The 18,213-nt window shown below is 33.0% G+C and overlaps 1 protein-coding gene across 3 annotated transcripts in view; it reads right to left on the minus strand.

The window, feature by feature from the left end:
* Positions 1-246: 246 nt before the first annotated feature.
* Positions 247-18,213, minus strand: part of LOC127700596 (uncharacterized) — an 86,032-nt gene continuing 68,065 nt past the window's right edge. For all 3 annotated transcript variants that reach the window (XM_052204144.1, XM_052204143.1, XM_052204142.1), the window contains exons 9-11: positions 11,650-11,777; positions 4,460-4,591; positions 247-3,139 (exon numbers count right to left, since the gene is read on the minus strand). In XM_052204144.1, coding sequence (XP_052060104.1) covers positions 3,086-3,139; positions 4,460-4,591; positions 11,650-11,777 — 314 coding nt within the window. In that variant the 3' untranslated portion in view covers positions 247-3,085. The remainder of the gene's footprint in view (positions 3,140-4,459; positions 4,592-11,649; positions 11,778-18,213) is intronic.

The raw sequence follows: 18,213 nt of genomic DNA on the forward strand, positions 1-18,213 counted from the left end.
GACACATTCCTTATTTCCATTTTCAATTCTATTCAATTAGGTCCTCAATGCTCTTCACCTTAATACTTGTTTGGCTTTCTAACTATTTTGATGTGAGCGTCACTGATGAGTCTTATGTAGACGAAAGGCGCGTCTGGCATATCAAATTTTTAGTCAGGTACCTTTGATAACTATGATGCATATCAACATTATCAAGTTATTACATTTTCAGATTTTAACATGTGCAATGCATTATAAGTGAATGAATCAAATTTTAATTTTATTGATCATTATCACTACTCCTGGAAACGGGTACTTTCATTTTGTTATAGATGTATTTAGATAATAAATATACACGATTAAAATATATAAAATACTATATAAATGTAAATAAATATTAAATTACGAAATACAATGAGGTAAAACATGTAACTTAATTATGATGCTCAACTACCTGTTCTGGACTAGGGCTGTTGGATATGCGAATAGCATTGTAGACCCCCTCTCTCCCCTCATTCAAATTCTTTGTTCTAAAGGCATATTTTAATTGTGAACTTAAATAAATATTGTATTGTATTTAGCATTGGAAGGCAACATTTTAAAATGGTGTGATCTTCCTTTGTCCATATATTGCAATTGTAGTTGAACTTATTTTTTGGAACAGATTTAGATAAGATTCATACACCATGCTCAACTTATGTTATTTTCTAATAAAATAGTTTTCTTGACAAGTATGGTTATACAAATACAAATAATTTTGTTATTTAAATTTCTTAGTAAATAAATAAGTTCCTAGAAATGGACAAGGAAAGGATCTAAAGAATGTTCACCTCACTGCACTATGTTCTATGTGCTCTTAAAGGTAGAGATCTACGAGGCCTGGAAAGATGAGATGTCAAGGCAGTGACACAGGGGTTTTGGTTGCATTTCATGCAATCTTTTATCACAAAAAATAGTATTTAGGGAAAAAAGCTTAGAAAATCCCTAGTCACTTGGATCAACAAAAAACTTTCGGTAGAATTCTGCCAATGCAGCATTAAAGGAATGCTGATTAACTTATAGATTATCGATGGTTTTTCAAACAAAAGGGTGTTTCTCTGCAGCAATCACATCAAAGGGTGACAGCTCTGAGATGAGATGTAGCCGAGAAACCCTCGAGTTTGAAAGATCATTGATAACCTGTATGGGTTCCTCACAGGAAAACAGGAGTTCTCCACATGTATCTTACAGTTTTGGTGATTTTGAGATGGTTTTTTTTCCGACATTTGAAAATGGAACAATATATGGTGTATGATTTATCTTCTTGACAGTGGATCTATGGCAGTTTGAAATCTGAGATGTCAAATTCTATGTTTTCTATATGGATTGTGATCTGATATCCCACAGCATTGGCAAGTGAAAAAGGCAGTTATACATCAGGAGAATCTCCAACTAGTCAAATACATGTCATTATCAATCAAATGTTGCCAAATAGATTGTAATTTTTACTGGTGCAATGAGGCTGACATATTATCAATAGAAACGTATTATAACATATTTACTAACTAGATCTGTTTGCAGAACAAAATCAGTATTCTAACTTTAGTATTGTAATGAGATCATATGTATGATGCAAGGCTTCCAAAACGGTCATATATTCCGAACATTTGTATAATGTCCGGTAAAAGTCTGGCTGGGAAAAGCATGAAACGGTCATCTACTTTTTAGTTTTCAATACTTTCTTAAGAGACGGTCATTTAAACATAATTCGCGATCTTTTTGACCCAACCTTTTGCCTTTCACAGTCACACATTTCCGGTCATATAAGTGACATGTTCATTAAGTACTATCAAAACAACCCCTACTTTAATACCTTCTCATTTTAATCAAGGCTAATTAGTTGTCGAACAGCTGAAATTTACCTGTTCAGGTGACAGGTAAACTATTTTGAACCGGACATTGATCGGTCTATTCAAAGTTATTTTCTTACATTTCAGCGGTTTGCATCTAATTAATTTAGTCAGAAAGATTTAAATTATCAGAAATACTTTTACAAATATCATTTGATGAAAAAATTAAAAAGGTGAATGAAAAATCGTCTTAACCACGTTGTTTGAACCAGTACACATGTGCGCAGGTGTGAAATTTAATTATGCATCCGTATTTCTTCAAAAAATGCTTAAATTGTCATTGATACCTTTATCTCACGTTTATTTCGAATATTTTCTTAAAGAAATAACGTAGAAAGAGCTACTTACACTCATTCATGCTTTGCAAATGTACACGGAATTTACGTATCTGTCTCTGGTCCATGTTTTACCATTGTCAAAATAACATCCGGTATTAGATTTAAAAACGAAAGTAAAGTTTTTGACAACGTTATTTGCACTAATAAAGCGTCTAAGGCAGATATAATTATAAGTACGCTGATGTTGCACACTTCGAATGATGCACTGCCAATTTAACAGTTTACGTCAGAACTTCGAATTTGAATCAAAGAAAGTTTAATATCGTTTTTTTCTTAATGTCAATCATTTGGATTGGCGACTCAGCAACTGATAACCATAATTGCCTTTTGTTTATTTAGTCTTAAGGGATTAAAATCGGGATAATATATAAAATGTCCGGCTGGCTAAAAATAATTTTGAAAGCCCTGGTATGATGTAGATCTAGAGATCCACTTAAAATAAAATAAATAAAGTGTATGAAATGAAAACAATGATGTAAAAAATAAACAACAAAATGTTAATATCAAGAGGTAGGAATGAAATCTTCAGTGTCAAATCTCTCTCATACAAAATGTATTGTTTTGCCTGTGTATGATTGATGTAACGCGTGCATATGAAAATTGAACATGTATGACATGATGATATATCAATATTTTATCCTATGCTTTACTGGTTTATAGTTGCTTCAAATGCTTAACAGTCATAAATCACTGATTCATAGTCAACCTTGTGTCAGTGACAATCCTTGTTCTCCATTCAGAAGATTTTGTATCAGAATATGTACACATACCAGGTACCTTGATTGGACAATGTTAGGCCTGTATATGCACTTATTTGCTCTCCTACACCAATGTACATATGTTATCATTTAATGTTTGTATCAAAAATGATGACTAGTCTTATGAATACACATGGAACACTTTCTTTTTTCTTTTGTCTTTGACATCAAGACCCTGAAACAAAACATATTTGTGTGTTAGCACATGTCAATTTAATTCCCTTTTTTCTCTAGATTCATGGAAAACAAAGTACAGGTTTTAAGTCATATATGAAGGTCTGGATGGGGTTTACAGAATAAAGAATAATGGGCCAATTCTACTGAAAAATAGACCAAAAAAAAAAAAGAATAGAGAAAAATTACCTACAAAATTAAAGAATACAGAACTGAAGGACCCCAATCAAACCCTCATATATATATATCTGTATTTTGTTTTTCTACCATCATGTGACCATCACATAATTTAATTTTGGATGCAATACGTCTTCTGATTGACCAAGTTTTTTGTCAATCAGCTCATAGGTTACTGTGACTTCATCAACGTTTTTTTATGATTAACTCCATAAAATGGAATTTAAAATTAAATTATAAGGATTGACTGTAATATTTTTTTGGTCTATTCAAAATAACCTAAAAACTGTAATGCACACTTTTAAATAACCCCTGTAGCGGGTTATTCAGTGTGCACCTAATTTTTGATGTTATTTATTAATATTCATAGACAGAAAAAATATGTTACAGTCATTCCTTAAATAATCAATCTAGGAACAATACAGACTCAGTTTGATTACCTGAAATGATAAAGATTATGCATAAGACATAATTTTAAAACTAGACACTATTGGAATTATTTCAGACTAGATTGGTTATTATTAAGTCCTTTCAAAAAGAGATGAGGTACTGGTTTTCATATCTTCTAGGTCCTATGTGAAATGACTGTTCTGCAATGGCAGCCATCTTGTTAACATGACAGGGTAATTGGACATTACTTCCAACAGTTGGCCAGCAGGAATAGTCTAACTGGTGAACATGTTCTAAGGGAATTTAAAGGTCTTGGTGAAAATGACACCAAGTTTTAAAGCTAAAGCATAAACATATAATGTCTTAAGTCACTGACAACATATCTTTTAATGACCAGCTGATCAATGACAGCCATTTTGCTTGTAGTTGGGGTTGTCAAATATCAATTGGTAAAGTTTCTGAGCATCATACATGCATAATTTCCATGTTTCTACAGGAAGACAATTTTTTTCTTCTTGATAAATATTATCTTTAAAAGCTTTTATAGAGCAAAAAACACTCAGCATCGAACCATCTCATAATCACATCAAAACAGAACATACAATAATTGTCTATGCACCAAGAACAAACCATATCTTCACATCAAAACAGAACAAACAATAATCTTCTATGCATCAAGAACAAAGCATTTATCACATTAAATGATAAGGATTTATCCCAAAACACTTTGCAGAATTATGATATTTATACCAACCTTCTTTCTATACAGCTTTATAATGCAGAGTTTAAGGTCAGGGTGTCTGGCGTGAGAAGAGATTTCTGGTACTGCTAGGTCTTTACTCACAGGTGAAAGTCTGTCCTCATCAAAGTTATATATATCATCTAACTGAGAAAATAAAGTCACAACTTACATGTACATCTTTCTTGCAATAGAGGCTTATCCTGCTGGGCCAAAAATAGATAATTGTTTGTTTCCCCAAACCCGACCCTATCAAGTCAGGTGTGGGTAGGTAGGTAGGTAAATTATTTTATTTTTTTGGTAAATTTGGTTTTTTTTGGTACTTGTAAATAGGAAATTACAAACCATCATTATAGGGCAGTATTTTAAATTCTAGGGTGTATCAAGCTATCAGTTTCCTCATGTCAGATATATTAAATAAAACTCTTATGTATAATTTGAAATAATTTATTGAATTGGATTTTTCTTGGGTGGTAATTTTCCAATAATGACACAGTCTCTGCAAACTTGTAGAACAATACGATGTGTTTTAATGGCATCTTGGTCCCTTGTTGCCCCCACAGCTGCACAGAAGGCACAGATATCGGGATGTGCCAGGGTAGAGTCATAATACGGATATTCCACATGTGTATTACAGTCTATCTGTAGGTGCACATTCACCACGCCTTCAAGAGCATCACCTGAAATAAAGAACAACAAAGATCTTTAATAAATAAAAAATAATATCCTAGAGTACTTTGTATATATATATTGGTAATTTTCAATGAATAAAATGTCTAAAATACTGAGCCTTCTGTTTATTATATTAAGCAGTATAATCTGTCAGAAATCTGTCCAAGTTCAATGTCAGAGAGTGTACTACTAGAATGAAGTTTATACCATTCATTGAAGTATGCAATTTTCCACTGAAAGAAGGATTTAAACATTGAAACCATATCAAACACTGAATAACTCAATGGAACATGCATATAAAATACAATCAACTGAGAATGTATGAACATTTTATTGTATGTTAAAAATGTGGAACTTTCATTCAATGTTGGTTCACAAAATCATGCTATGCAAGACCATGTTATTATATATTAAAAGTGATAAGAAAATCTTTTGGGAATACTATAAAAGCAAACCTTCAGGTGTGATAACAGATCCACAACAGTAGTTGTACTTGGTAAGCTTGGACATGAAGTGTATGTGTGAAATGACCATGGAAAGAAGCCTGCTTTTTACTAGTCAGACACGCTAAGCCGGATCTTAAACGTGCAATCACACATTGAAGATAACAGTCTGCAGGAAGACGTGTCGCCCTACTCGGACACATTATTCTGATTCCGGGCAAACCAGTCTTTGCTCTAACTCTAGTACTGCATGCTTCGCGGAAAAGCAGCAAATACCAATTTTAAAGCCTTTGGTTCAGTGACTCTGTCAGGGATCGAAGCCACCGTACTCGAGGCGAGCACACTACCATTGTGGCAGCCTTCTTTTTAGAGAAGTATGGGCTGTCTGCTTTTACGAGACTAGTGTGGAGTGGTCTGCTTTTATTAGGGACCAAATGATTAATTTAAATCAATTGCTTTCAGGCCTCGGGTCAAATTAGTAAGGGCATAAGGAAATCATTAGGGAATTTAGGTTAAGGGTTTGAAAATTTGCAAGAAAACAAGAAAAAGAATGCAAACAAAGGTGGGGAAACTCTCCTTATCCTAAAACTAGAGGCTCTAAAGAGCCTGTGTCGCTCACCTTGGTCTATGTGCATATCAAACAAAGGACACAGATGGATTCATGACAAAATTGCGTTTCGGTGATGGTGATGTGTTTGTAGATCTTACTTTACTGAACATTCTTGCTCCTTACTATTATCTTTATCTATAATGAACTTGGCCCAGTCCAGTAGTTACAGTGGAAAATATTATGTAAAAATTTACAAAAATTTACAAAATTTATGAAAATTGTAAAAAATTGACTATAAAGGGCAATAACTCCTTAAGAGGACAATTGACAATTTTGATCATGTGACTTTTTTGTAGATCTTACTTTGCTGTACATTATTGCCGTTTACAGTTTATCTCTATCTATAATAATATTCAAGATAATAACCATAAGCTGCAAAATTTTCTTAAAATGACCAATTCAGGGGCAGCAACCCAACAACGTGTTGCCTGATTGGTCTGAAAATTTCAGGGCAGATAGATCTTGACCTAATGAACAATTTTATTCGCGTCAGATTTGCTCTAAATGCTTTGGTTTCAGAGATATAAGCCAAAATCTACATTTTACCCCTATGTTCTATTTTTAGCCATGGCGGCCATCTTGATTGGTTGGCCGGGTCACCGGAAACATTTTTTAAACTAAATACCCCAATGATGATTGTGGCCAAGTTTGGACAAATTTGGCCAAGTAGTTTCAGAGGAGAAGATTTTTTTAAAAGATTACAAAAATTTACGAAAAATGGTTAAAAATTGACTATAAAGGGCAATAACTCCTTAAGGGATCAACTGACCATTTTGGTCAAGTTGACTTATTTGTAGATCTTACTTTGCTGAACATTATTGCTGTTTACAGTTTATCTCTATCTATAATAATATTCAAGATAATAACCAAAAACGGCAAAATTTCCTTAAAATTACCAAGTCAGAGGCAGCAACCCTAACAACGGGTTGTCCTATTCATCTGAAAATTTCAGGGCATATAGATCTTGACCTGATAAACAATTTTACCCCACGTCAGATTTGCTCTAAATGCTTTGGTTTCAGAGATATAAGCCAAAATCTACATTTTACCCCTATGTTCTATTTTTAGCCATGGCGGCCATCTTGGTTGGTTGGCCGGGTCACTGGACACATTTTTCAAACTAGATACCCCAATGATGATTGTGGCCAAGTTTGGTTAAATTTGGCCAAGTAGTTTCAGAGGAGAAGATTTTTTTAAAAGATTACAAAAATTTACGAAAAATGGTTAAAAATTGACTATAAAGGGCAATAACTCCTTAAGAGATCAACTGACCATTTTGGTCAAGTTGACTTATTTGTAGATCTTACTTTGCTGAACATTATTGCTGTTTACAGTTTATCTCTATCTATAATAACATTCAAGATAATAACCAAAAACGGCAAAATTTCCTTAAAATTGCCAATTCAGAGGCAGCAACCCAACAACGGGTTGTCCGATTCATCTGAAAATTTCAGGGCAGATAGATCTTGACCTGATAAACAATTTTACCCAAGTCAGATTTCCTCTAAATGCTTTGGTTTCAGAGATATAAGCCAAAATCTACATTTTACCCCTATGTTCTATTTTTAGCCATGGCGGCCATCTTGGTTGGTTGGCCGGGTCACCGGACACATTTTTTAAACTAGATACTTGAATGATGATTGTGGCCAAGTTTGGGTGCATTTGGCCCAGTAGTTTCAGAGGAGAAGATTTTTGTAAAAGTTTACGGACGACGGACGCAGGACGACGGACGCAAAGTGATGAGAAAAGCTCACTTGACCTTTCAGGTCAGGTGAGCTAAAAATCTACCTTTGCTTGCAAGAAATAGATGTTGGGACAGTCACTTATTATGCATACCTGTAAACTTGTTAATAGCTTCTTCTTTTCGCTTAAGATGTTTGTTGACAGCTTGACTGGCTCAAATCATTTTGTCAAAGGTATTGACAATATTTGAGGAGGCTTCTTTTCTGTAGAGGTCCCATCAATGTCAATGCAAAATTACAAAAACTTAAAGTCTTTATTAAAGTCTAGTGCCAGTTTCATGTCATCACCGTAGTGTGGACTGAAAATTTCTGTAGAACCACTTTTTTTCAGAAATGGATACACGGATGTGTTTTTTGTCAAGAGCATCCTCCTCCTCTTCAGTCAATTCTAAATCGGCTATCACGTCCTTACATATGTCTTCCAATATTTCCTTCTTCGAAAATCTGCGCAACACATTTGTTACCTACCGGTAGTCTTTCTTAAAGTTTCCATCTGTATCTGTATCTGTATATTTTCTGCCAATATAGGCACACCTTCAGAATGAAGTCAACAATATCCCTTCACCAGTGGAATGTTATGTTAAAAGTATCCAATCACCAATAGAATATGTATAACGATGTACACTATATACAATTGTCGGTATATCTCTACACCAGTATCACACACATTCTTGTCTATAAAATCTAAATAAATGAGTCCTTAGATAGCATGAGATTTGCAGTCCACACACAACCTTTTTCAAATAAACGGCAACAGAAACCGACAGAACGATGTCCATGTTCTGACATTCAAATGTATGAACAATCTAGAGAATATCGTAAAGACTCGAGACCACGTGCAAGAAGAAAGCCAAGTCGTGTCATCAAGGCGTTTTCAACTATGCCGATTACATAGGCGCTTTGAAGAACAGCGTCTCCTTCTTATGTCTTATGTATTTGACTCCTCCATTTCATAGGAGCACCGCACAACCACATGAATTTCGATAAAAAAAAATTTCTACACAAAATCGGCAATAAAATTATTCCGGTCGCGGCGATTTTTCCGGGTCGGTCGGGATTGGGGAAACAAACAATATTTTATTTTAGGCCCTGTACATTTACAAAATGTACATAAAAAAAGTTCCATCCTAAAACTTATGCTCATTCACTATTATTTGGCAAATGTGTATTGGAGAATAACTGAATGTACAGGACCCTTATATGTTTTCCAATGAGATGCATGCACTAAAATGTATATATGTTACATGTACAAATGTTTCAGTAAAATACAGATTTTTTATTTTAAAATTAAACTTTCATCTTCCGATAATATTTCTTGATCTTGAATATAAGCTTCTGTCCAAGTTTAATAACAATCCATGAAGGTTTACAAATTTATCATGTCAACAAAACTCCCAGACTGTCTGTAAATTTTAACTACAAAAAACTAACAGTAAAAAATTTAAAAAAAACAAAACTGAAAAATATAAAAAAATGATTTTGAAAATTTTGCTTCAGACATTATCTCTTATTCATAAAAAAGCTTCTGCCAATGATTCATAAAATTTTATAAAGGTTTGACGAATTAATGTCAAATAAAACTTCCACCCACAGACTGAACCTGAATGTTGACATTACTGCCAATGACAACAGACATGACAGAAATGTAGGATCGCTATGTAACACTTCCACGACATAAATGTTGCATACATGTACAAACAAAAATCTTAATGTTATCCTCATTCCTTCAAAACCAATTAGTGTATTTCCATAAAAATTGATATGTTGTTATTAAACAGATATCTAAAATGATGTAAAATAATCATTGGGTCACCTTTGAATGGTTTAAAACTAATTTTTAGGTCAACTATGACTATTCTAATATGACTACCTATATATTCATTGTCAATCAGTATAATCACAGCAAATCTACTTTCAATGCAGACGCATTAACACACAAAATTGGCTGTTCTGCTTTACCAAATCTTATATATACGACCAGGTGAACTGAATTTTTGACAGTAAAATCCATGTTTTATGTAGGCTAAGCTTCAAATACAATACGGTTATCTCTATTCTAAAGCTAAATAAACAAATCAGTCCATTTCAGTTATTATTTTGATGTAAAATGTCATATTAAAAACAAAAATTTCGTGAAATACAATGTAATGTTATTGTCTTTGGCAACTAAACAAATTGACGCCATACAAATATACGTATGTTTCAGGCATCAAATGTTTTCAGGCTTTTTGTACACCTCAGAATGTAATAAAATTAGATAAGTAAATGTGGAATGTGTCGATGGGACACAGATGATGCCCCTGCTTGCATATGATATCATATAAAATTATAAACGGACATAACTAACATGACTAAAGAACGGTAAAAGTGTCTGACCGTACCCAAATTTGAACTTGATCTGAGTTTTGTGGTAATAAGTATTGTGTATAAGTTTCATAAAATTTGGTTGAGGCAAACTTAAGTTAGAGAACAGAAACGAAAAATTCAGCAATTTTTCCCTTTGTAAGGGCATATTAAACTCTAGAACAGTTAAAGTGACACCACCAAAATTCAAACTTGATCTGTATTTTGTGGTAATAAGCATTGTGTATAAGTTTAATAGCATTTGGTTGAGGCAAACTAAAGTTAGAGAACGGAAAGGAAAAATTCAGCAATTTTTCCCTTTGTAAAGGGGCATAACTCTAGAACAGTTAAAGTGATGCCACCAAAATTCAAATTTGATCTGTATTTTGTGGTAATAAGCATCGTGTATAAGTTTCATAGCATTTGGTTGAGGCAAACTAAAGTTAGAGAACGGAAACCAACTTTGGGACATATGGACGGACGGACATACATACAGATGGACAAGGGTAAAACTTAATGCCCCTCCGCTACCACGGTTTCAGTTGAAAAATGTGAGTTTTTTATTCATTATTGAATAATATAAAATTATTCATATTATTATATGGGAGTAAAACGGAACAGACAAAACAGTATCGTGTGTATAGGGCTTTCAAGGTTGACAAAATTACTGTATTTGTCCTATTAGAATGGAACTAATTCTTGGCATATACGGATATCGCTCGGGATAAAATAATAGAATATAATGCCCAACCCATGGTTAAATAAATATAGATTCTACCACTGCATTAAGTGTGATATGATATTTATCCACTCTAGACAGTTTAATTTTCAAATTTAAAACACTAGGCTCGCCGAGCATTTTAAATATTTAAAATTTAACTGTTGAGTGGATAAATATCATATTGCACAAGATTTGGTGGTGTTTCTATAATGATTTTTACACGATATACAGACAATCTTAATCCTTCTTTTTGAATGATCTGCAAAAAGATGTGTTCTTTCAATGTGACGTCATCAGGAATGGTCGCCTTTATTCATGACGTCACAATAGGAAATTCAGAGGAAAGCAAGGAAATTTGACGTCATATTAAATCAAATTTTGACCAATGAAGAACTGAGATCAAACGAACCACATGGTGATTAAATAAAAATAATCAACAGGTCAGGAAAAGGATAAATCAGACTGCCATGAATTATTTCTTAAATACTCAATATAAGTAAGAGTTGTTTATTGGTATGATCAAGACTTTTTTGGAGGGTGTGTATATATACATGAAAAAAGACAAACATTCAAAAATAATATTAGTATTAGTATTTACCCTTAGGCCTTACATTTAAGACATAAATTTTTGTGCAAATTTTAAAACAACAGAAATTTTATAAACTAAAGCTTACATCAATTTCGTCTAGGTCCGAGGTAGGAACTAATACTTCATCGTCAAAGCTAGCATCAGACATACTGTCAATAATATCGATATTAGATGGAGATCTTGGACAGGGTGTGGACTGACAGGTAAAAATCTCTGAAAGAAACAAGATATTCAAGATTATTTATTGTATTCATAATTCAAGTTAGGTAAATGTGACAAGTGAGTAATCTTTATAATATCTGACATTTATTGTTTAATTGCTTATTGCATGCTATAGGCACAATACTTGATCAACAGGTTTACAAACATAATTAAAGCCCATATATAGAGGATTATCCCTTAAATAAGATTGCATTTCTTTTTTTAAGATATATAGGGATCCATATATCCTATATACATGATATATCCTATATGACATGTACATATATGTCAATCATAAAAATAAACATCTTTTAATCAAATACTTTTTTGTTAAATTTGATCATATTCAGGTTCATTGTTATAATTTTTCCCACAGAACTATAAATATACATGCACGTATTAATAAAACCACATAACATATATATACGACAAAGAAGTTTGATATATTTTACGATAAATCTATTGCCAATTGTCATGACTTTACTTGATTATGTACACCTACATGTACATGTATAAATTATAACTTAATAGCACTAATTTGATTCAAAAGTTTAATAATGGTTAAAGCCCATCATCTGTTATTTTAGATGCATGTATATGTACATTGTAACCAATGAAACCATTGTGTCAATGAAGGTTACTAAACAAAATAACTTAATTTTAGAGCACATCTTGTGCCATATTTAATTTTATAATGCTAATCCACCATGCATGAAAATCACAAAGCCCAAAACAATGTATGTCCCGGGATTTTACTTCCAAACCAATTCACAGTAATTTTGAGCATGACAAGTATTCATACCATCTATACTATATAGTTTAGTTTATCATTTTTCATATGAGATATTATTTTGTCCAGACATATATGTCACATTGACTTGCCATGTAAACCTACGTGTAAGAAAGCATATGTTCACTTATCACCTATTAAATTATGACTATCCGAGTATTCCCCCCCCCCCCCCCAAAAAAAAATACTCCCATGGCAGAAGTTTATTTCGTTATAGCTGTAACTCTGTTCTCATTGTAAAAGTGCCGTTGTAAAGGACTAGGACAAACAAAGGGCGATCTAATTAGAAATTCGATCCGAACACAGAAAATTATCCCTTTTGGGAAAATTTCTATAAAATTAAAAACGTGAACGTTTTAGAAAGTTAATTGGAGAGAATGCCAATGCTTACGTACCTAAGTTAAGAGGAAAATCGGTATTCAGAGCTTCTCTAGATTATCTTCCCAACATTTTCTCTTGTAGATTCAAACTACGCGCCTTTAACGTCTCAGGTGTTCTAGGGAAAGTGTAAACAATGTTTGCCGCTTTTTTGTTTTGCATGTGTTATCTCCCTTATTGATATCTAATATGAATATAGCTAAATACCCAAGAGAAATAAACAGTCATGATCACACAAGAACATGTTGAAATTATATTTTACACTGGGACTGTTGTACCTGTTACTATAAAAGTCCCAGTTTTAAGGTGGTATGGAAGTGTTAAAGAAAAATGAAAAAAAAATGTTCATACTTTGCCAAAATGTAGTATAAATTGACAACTAATAGTGTTCGGCAAAAGGTGCTTTATTATAATAATAATGCAATCATATATAGTTATACCAAACATGGTATCAATAAGCTACAATGAACAAAGTGTCAATATGAAGCACCTAAACCCTGATGTGGGTAATAATAACAGTAATTAGAAAAAATCAACAACGAAAAAAAAAAAAAAATATCAATTACATAATTATAAAAGTGTGGCTGGAACATACTCTCTTGCTTTAAACCACATGTTAATTAAAACCCAGATGAAATAACAAGGGGAAGCAATCTTGTACAAGGCGTTATCAATTAGGTACAATGAGAGTTACCTCCCATTGTACGCCATTATGATATATTTAAAAATATAATAAAAATGATAGGTCACCAAGATTTTTTTCAAGGTTGTGGAAAAATGACACATTTTGTATGGATTATTCAGGGAAAAATCTGATTTAAAATGGACTAAACATACAAACTATAATATCGCAAATGCAAATAAGCCTAGGCAGGCATACCTAGCACTTGTCCGTCCAAAACTAGAGTAAGCTTCAATGCTCGGTTTGGAACCCTCATACGGCTGAACAATGCAATAAACTTGAGATAGTTTAGCGTTGGGCTGCTAGGTACGCCTGTAATCGTTATCATAACACCAGTAGCGTTACAGACATGCTCAATACTCTAAACTGGCCTACCTTACAACAATGCAGACTTAAAACTAGACTCATTTGGTCTCTTGTGGAGAGTTGTCTCATTGGCAATCATACCACATCTTCTTTTTTATATCATAATGTTCTATAAAATAGTACACCATATCGTCTCATAACCCTCAGTATTACTTTTACTACAAACAGGCAATAGAACCCGGCAAATCCATCCATATACTCACAGACACCTACTTATATCTAAAGACTGCTACAGATATTCATTTTTTCTCTTACACAATTATACAATGGAATTTACTACCTTCAAAAGTAGTACTTTCCCCTACACTCAATAATTTTAGAGAACAGTTGACACCTACTGTACAATATAGAATAGTAAACCTTAGTATTTATGTAAATAGTTTGAACCACATGTCATGTTATTATTTATTTTTGGCACTATTTTCATTGTAAATATTTACTTATAATTATCCTATGCATGCAAAGCAGTTAATAATCACCAAAAATCTGATGGATAACTGGATACCATATTAAAGAAGAAGAAGAAAAACATCATGTTAATTACTTAGTTTTTGTAGATGATATATTATATTCTTATCTGTAGCAAGGATGTGTATAGTACCATAGTTCTATTGTCTTACTATACAAATCCTTGTTTGTGGCAAAATTTGATGTATTAATAAAATAAATGTGTTTAATATAAACTGACATTTCTGTAAATTTTTACTTGGTGTAAGAACCATCTCATCAGATGATTGGAGCATGTTGAATTGTTTTTTTTAATATATATGATTTTAATATTTTTACCATGCATATGGTCAAATAATGTCAACTGACATCACTTATTTATAGCTATTGTGTTCAAAGCCTATCAAAGAAGAGGCTAATAACCAAGAATCCCAGTTATATTGCATACACTATTATCTTATTATCCTAATTTATACTACAAACAAGGAACTTTTTGAATCTGGAATAATTTTGAAACATTCAACAAAAACAGTTGGTAACAGGTATTGGTCTGTTGGTCTATAGATGCAGCACATTATCACTACCTCCCTTGCATTTATTTGTACAATGCAGGTACATTAGCCAACTTCCTTCCACTAGGCACAATTTTATTAACTAAGAAAGTAAAGGGTATGACCAGTGATGGGAAGATGGACTTCAACAATCTTGGTGATAGGTTATCTGGCACACCAGGTGAATCAATACAAGACTGCTACACTGTGGGGAAATATGCCCTGCCGCTCAGGGCGCTGTGTAAATTAGGAATTAATTTGTGTGTACAGTAGAGTTTGACAACAGGAACATAGATAACGTTATAAAGTATATTTCAAGCTTTTACATTTGTTACTGTTATTTTTATCATTTCAAGGTAAATGTAGTGTTTCTGCAAATTAAGGAAGAGGCATTGTACTGGATATTTGTACAGGAAAGGAATTGTTGGAATGAACAACACATTATAACAGATACAATTGGGAAAGTATCCAAATAAGGATTCTGTAATCAAGTTACAAAAGTTCAACAGACATAAAAGGCCATCAGAAACAAAAGTGATGTGTCTGCTGTAAACTAAATCATCAGCTATTCATGTGAAATCTATGGTGCAGTGTACAATATTTCAGGGCTTGTATTTCCTATCATGATTTCCTTGATAGAGGGTTGCTGCTCACAAGGAAGCTATTAAACCAAGAGTTTCAAGTGGTGAAGTTGAAGTCATCCCTTCGTAAATTTTACAGACGCCATCACCAGTTGGTTGACATTTATGGAATATCTGTTTCACAGATGATAGTGGATATGTTCCAATGTCGTAACTACAATCCCATCCCCCTTTCCCCGAATGTGACCTACGGGTACCTAATTAGACTTATTACTGGGATTATACTAAAATGAGCAACAAGAGGAGTGCCACATGTGGAGCAGGACCTGCTTACCCTTCCAGAGCACCTGAGATCATCCCCAGTTTTTGGTGGAGTTCGTGTTGCTCAGTCTTTAGTTTTCTATGTTGTGTTTTGTGCACTGTTGTTTGACTGTTTGTCTTTTTCATTTTTAGCCATGGCGTTGTCAGTTTATTTTTAAAATATGAGTTTGAATGTCCCTTTACTATGTTTAGCCTCTCTTTTAGAGTCCTCACCTGTCACAAGAGAGAAATATTGGGAGAAAATAAAAAATGAATTGTAAACCAAGGTACAGGTGTAATACCATCAAATTATAGTTCGTCACATCCGGTTGCATACGAAAAATGGTTGAAAAAAAATATTCCCTTGAATTTGAGTTGTAGAAAATAAATCCTACATTTCATTGCAGTCAACAATTTCTGAGTCATAAACATATATCTTGGGTGTTTCAAAGCACCCTTATTTTTTTTTTGGTGTTTCTATAGAATATTTAGGAAACTTGAGGTTACATGGTTACTAAAGCTTGTACACAGGAAGAAAAGGGGTGAAAATTTGATTGCTTAACTATCGCTGATGGTTATTTTCTTATATGAAATGAAATGTTATGTGAAATTTTGTCTATAGTACTGGACAGGATAAAACTTTACTCATGCCAAGTATTTCTTTATTTGAAACAAAGATAAATTCTGCATAATTTTTTGAAAAGTGCAAATTTAACAAAGACTAATCATTGCTTATAGGGGAAAATCAATGGTGGTATTACACCTACATCTGCTCAGATTCCTTAATCTGATTTTTGGTATCAAAAAAATGGACCCAACCAATGTGTGTTTTTTTTAATCGGAAACATTACTTCCCTTTTAGCTATACATGCTATAGTTTGTGTTGCATAATCATTTGTACAAAATATCAGCTTCAACTGAATTATGATGCTTTTTCAGGGAGATTATTGAATGAGCAAACAATAATGAAATGCCTGAGAGTCGTCTATAAATAACAGTTAGTTCCCCTTGTATAATAGTTGTTTTTATAAAGAAGACTTACTTTTTATTACAACATAAAATTTAATAACACTTTTAGATATTTGGATGATATATTGGCTCTCAATTGTGTGTCAATAATGATGACTTCAGTATGTACACTAAAGAGATTTATCCTGTTGAACTGACTTTAAATAAAGCTAATACTAACAATAAACACTGCCCTTTCCTGGATCTTGATATCTACCGGTATATCTTTAACGGGAAGCTTAATACCAAAATTTATGATAAAAAAGAGATGATTTTTCATTTCCTATTGTTAATTATGCATTTTTAGAGGGTGACGTTCCCTTGTCACCATCTTATGGTGTTTATATATCTCAACTTGTTTGATTCGCTCATGTATGTAACAACGTATTTGATTTTAATGAAAGAAATCTCTGTATTACTGAAAAATTATTACACCAGGGTTTTCGATATCACAAACTAGTCAAAACATTTACTAAATTTTATCATCGGTACAAGGACATCATTCGTAAATATAAATCAACATGCAGACATCTTAGGGAGCTACCATTTGATTTTTATGGGGGCTAGGATGAAATTTGAAAAAAAAAGGCAGGACAGAAGTTTTGAGTAAAAAAATAGGCAGGATGAGCAACTTGGCAAACAAAAAAAGGCAGGATGACAAATTATGTATAAAAAGGCAGGATGACAAATTATGTATAAAAAGTCAGGATAAACTAATAAAATAAAAGGCAGGACCGAATAAAGTGAAAAATAAAAAGGTAGGACCGAGATTACAACTAAAAAAAAATGCAGGACAAAATTTTTCATCCTAGCCCCCCCATAAAAATCAAATGGTAGCTCCCTTATACGTTCAGGTATTTCACATCCAATCTTTTATCATTTCTTTTATCGTAATATTCTTTACAAAGCACAAAAATGTCGACATCCAAACCTTTAAACAGACTTATTCAGAAGGGATATAGTTACGATACTGTTGTCATGTCATTAAGGATGGCATATTTTGGTATTAATATTGATTCACTCATAGGGTCTTTGCATCGGGATTCGGAAAAAAACACATTTATTCTAAAACCAGTTATTGGCATGATACGGGTTATGTTCTTCTCATATATTTTATGATGGTATAATACTAAACCCCTAACAGGAGGGATTGTGCTTGATTTTCATATGATGAAGACATAATCTTTCAATCAGTTTAATTGAGGTCTGGAGCTGGCATGTCAGTAACTGCTAGTAGTCCTTTGTTAATTTATGTATCATTGTCATTTTGCTTAGTTTCTTTTGTTACCTATTCTGACATCGGACTCGGACTTCTTTTAAACTGAGTTTTACTGCGCGTATTGCT

The sequence above is a fragment of the Mytilus californianus genome, unplaced genomic scaffold (assembly GCF_021869535.1).
Source record: "Mytilus californianus isolate M0D057914Y unplaced genomic scaffold, xbMytCali1.0.p SCAF_5, whole genome shotgun sequence".
Lineage (NCBI taxonomy): Eukaryota > Metazoa > Mollusca > Bivalvia > Mytilida > Mytilidae > Mytilus > Mytilus californianus.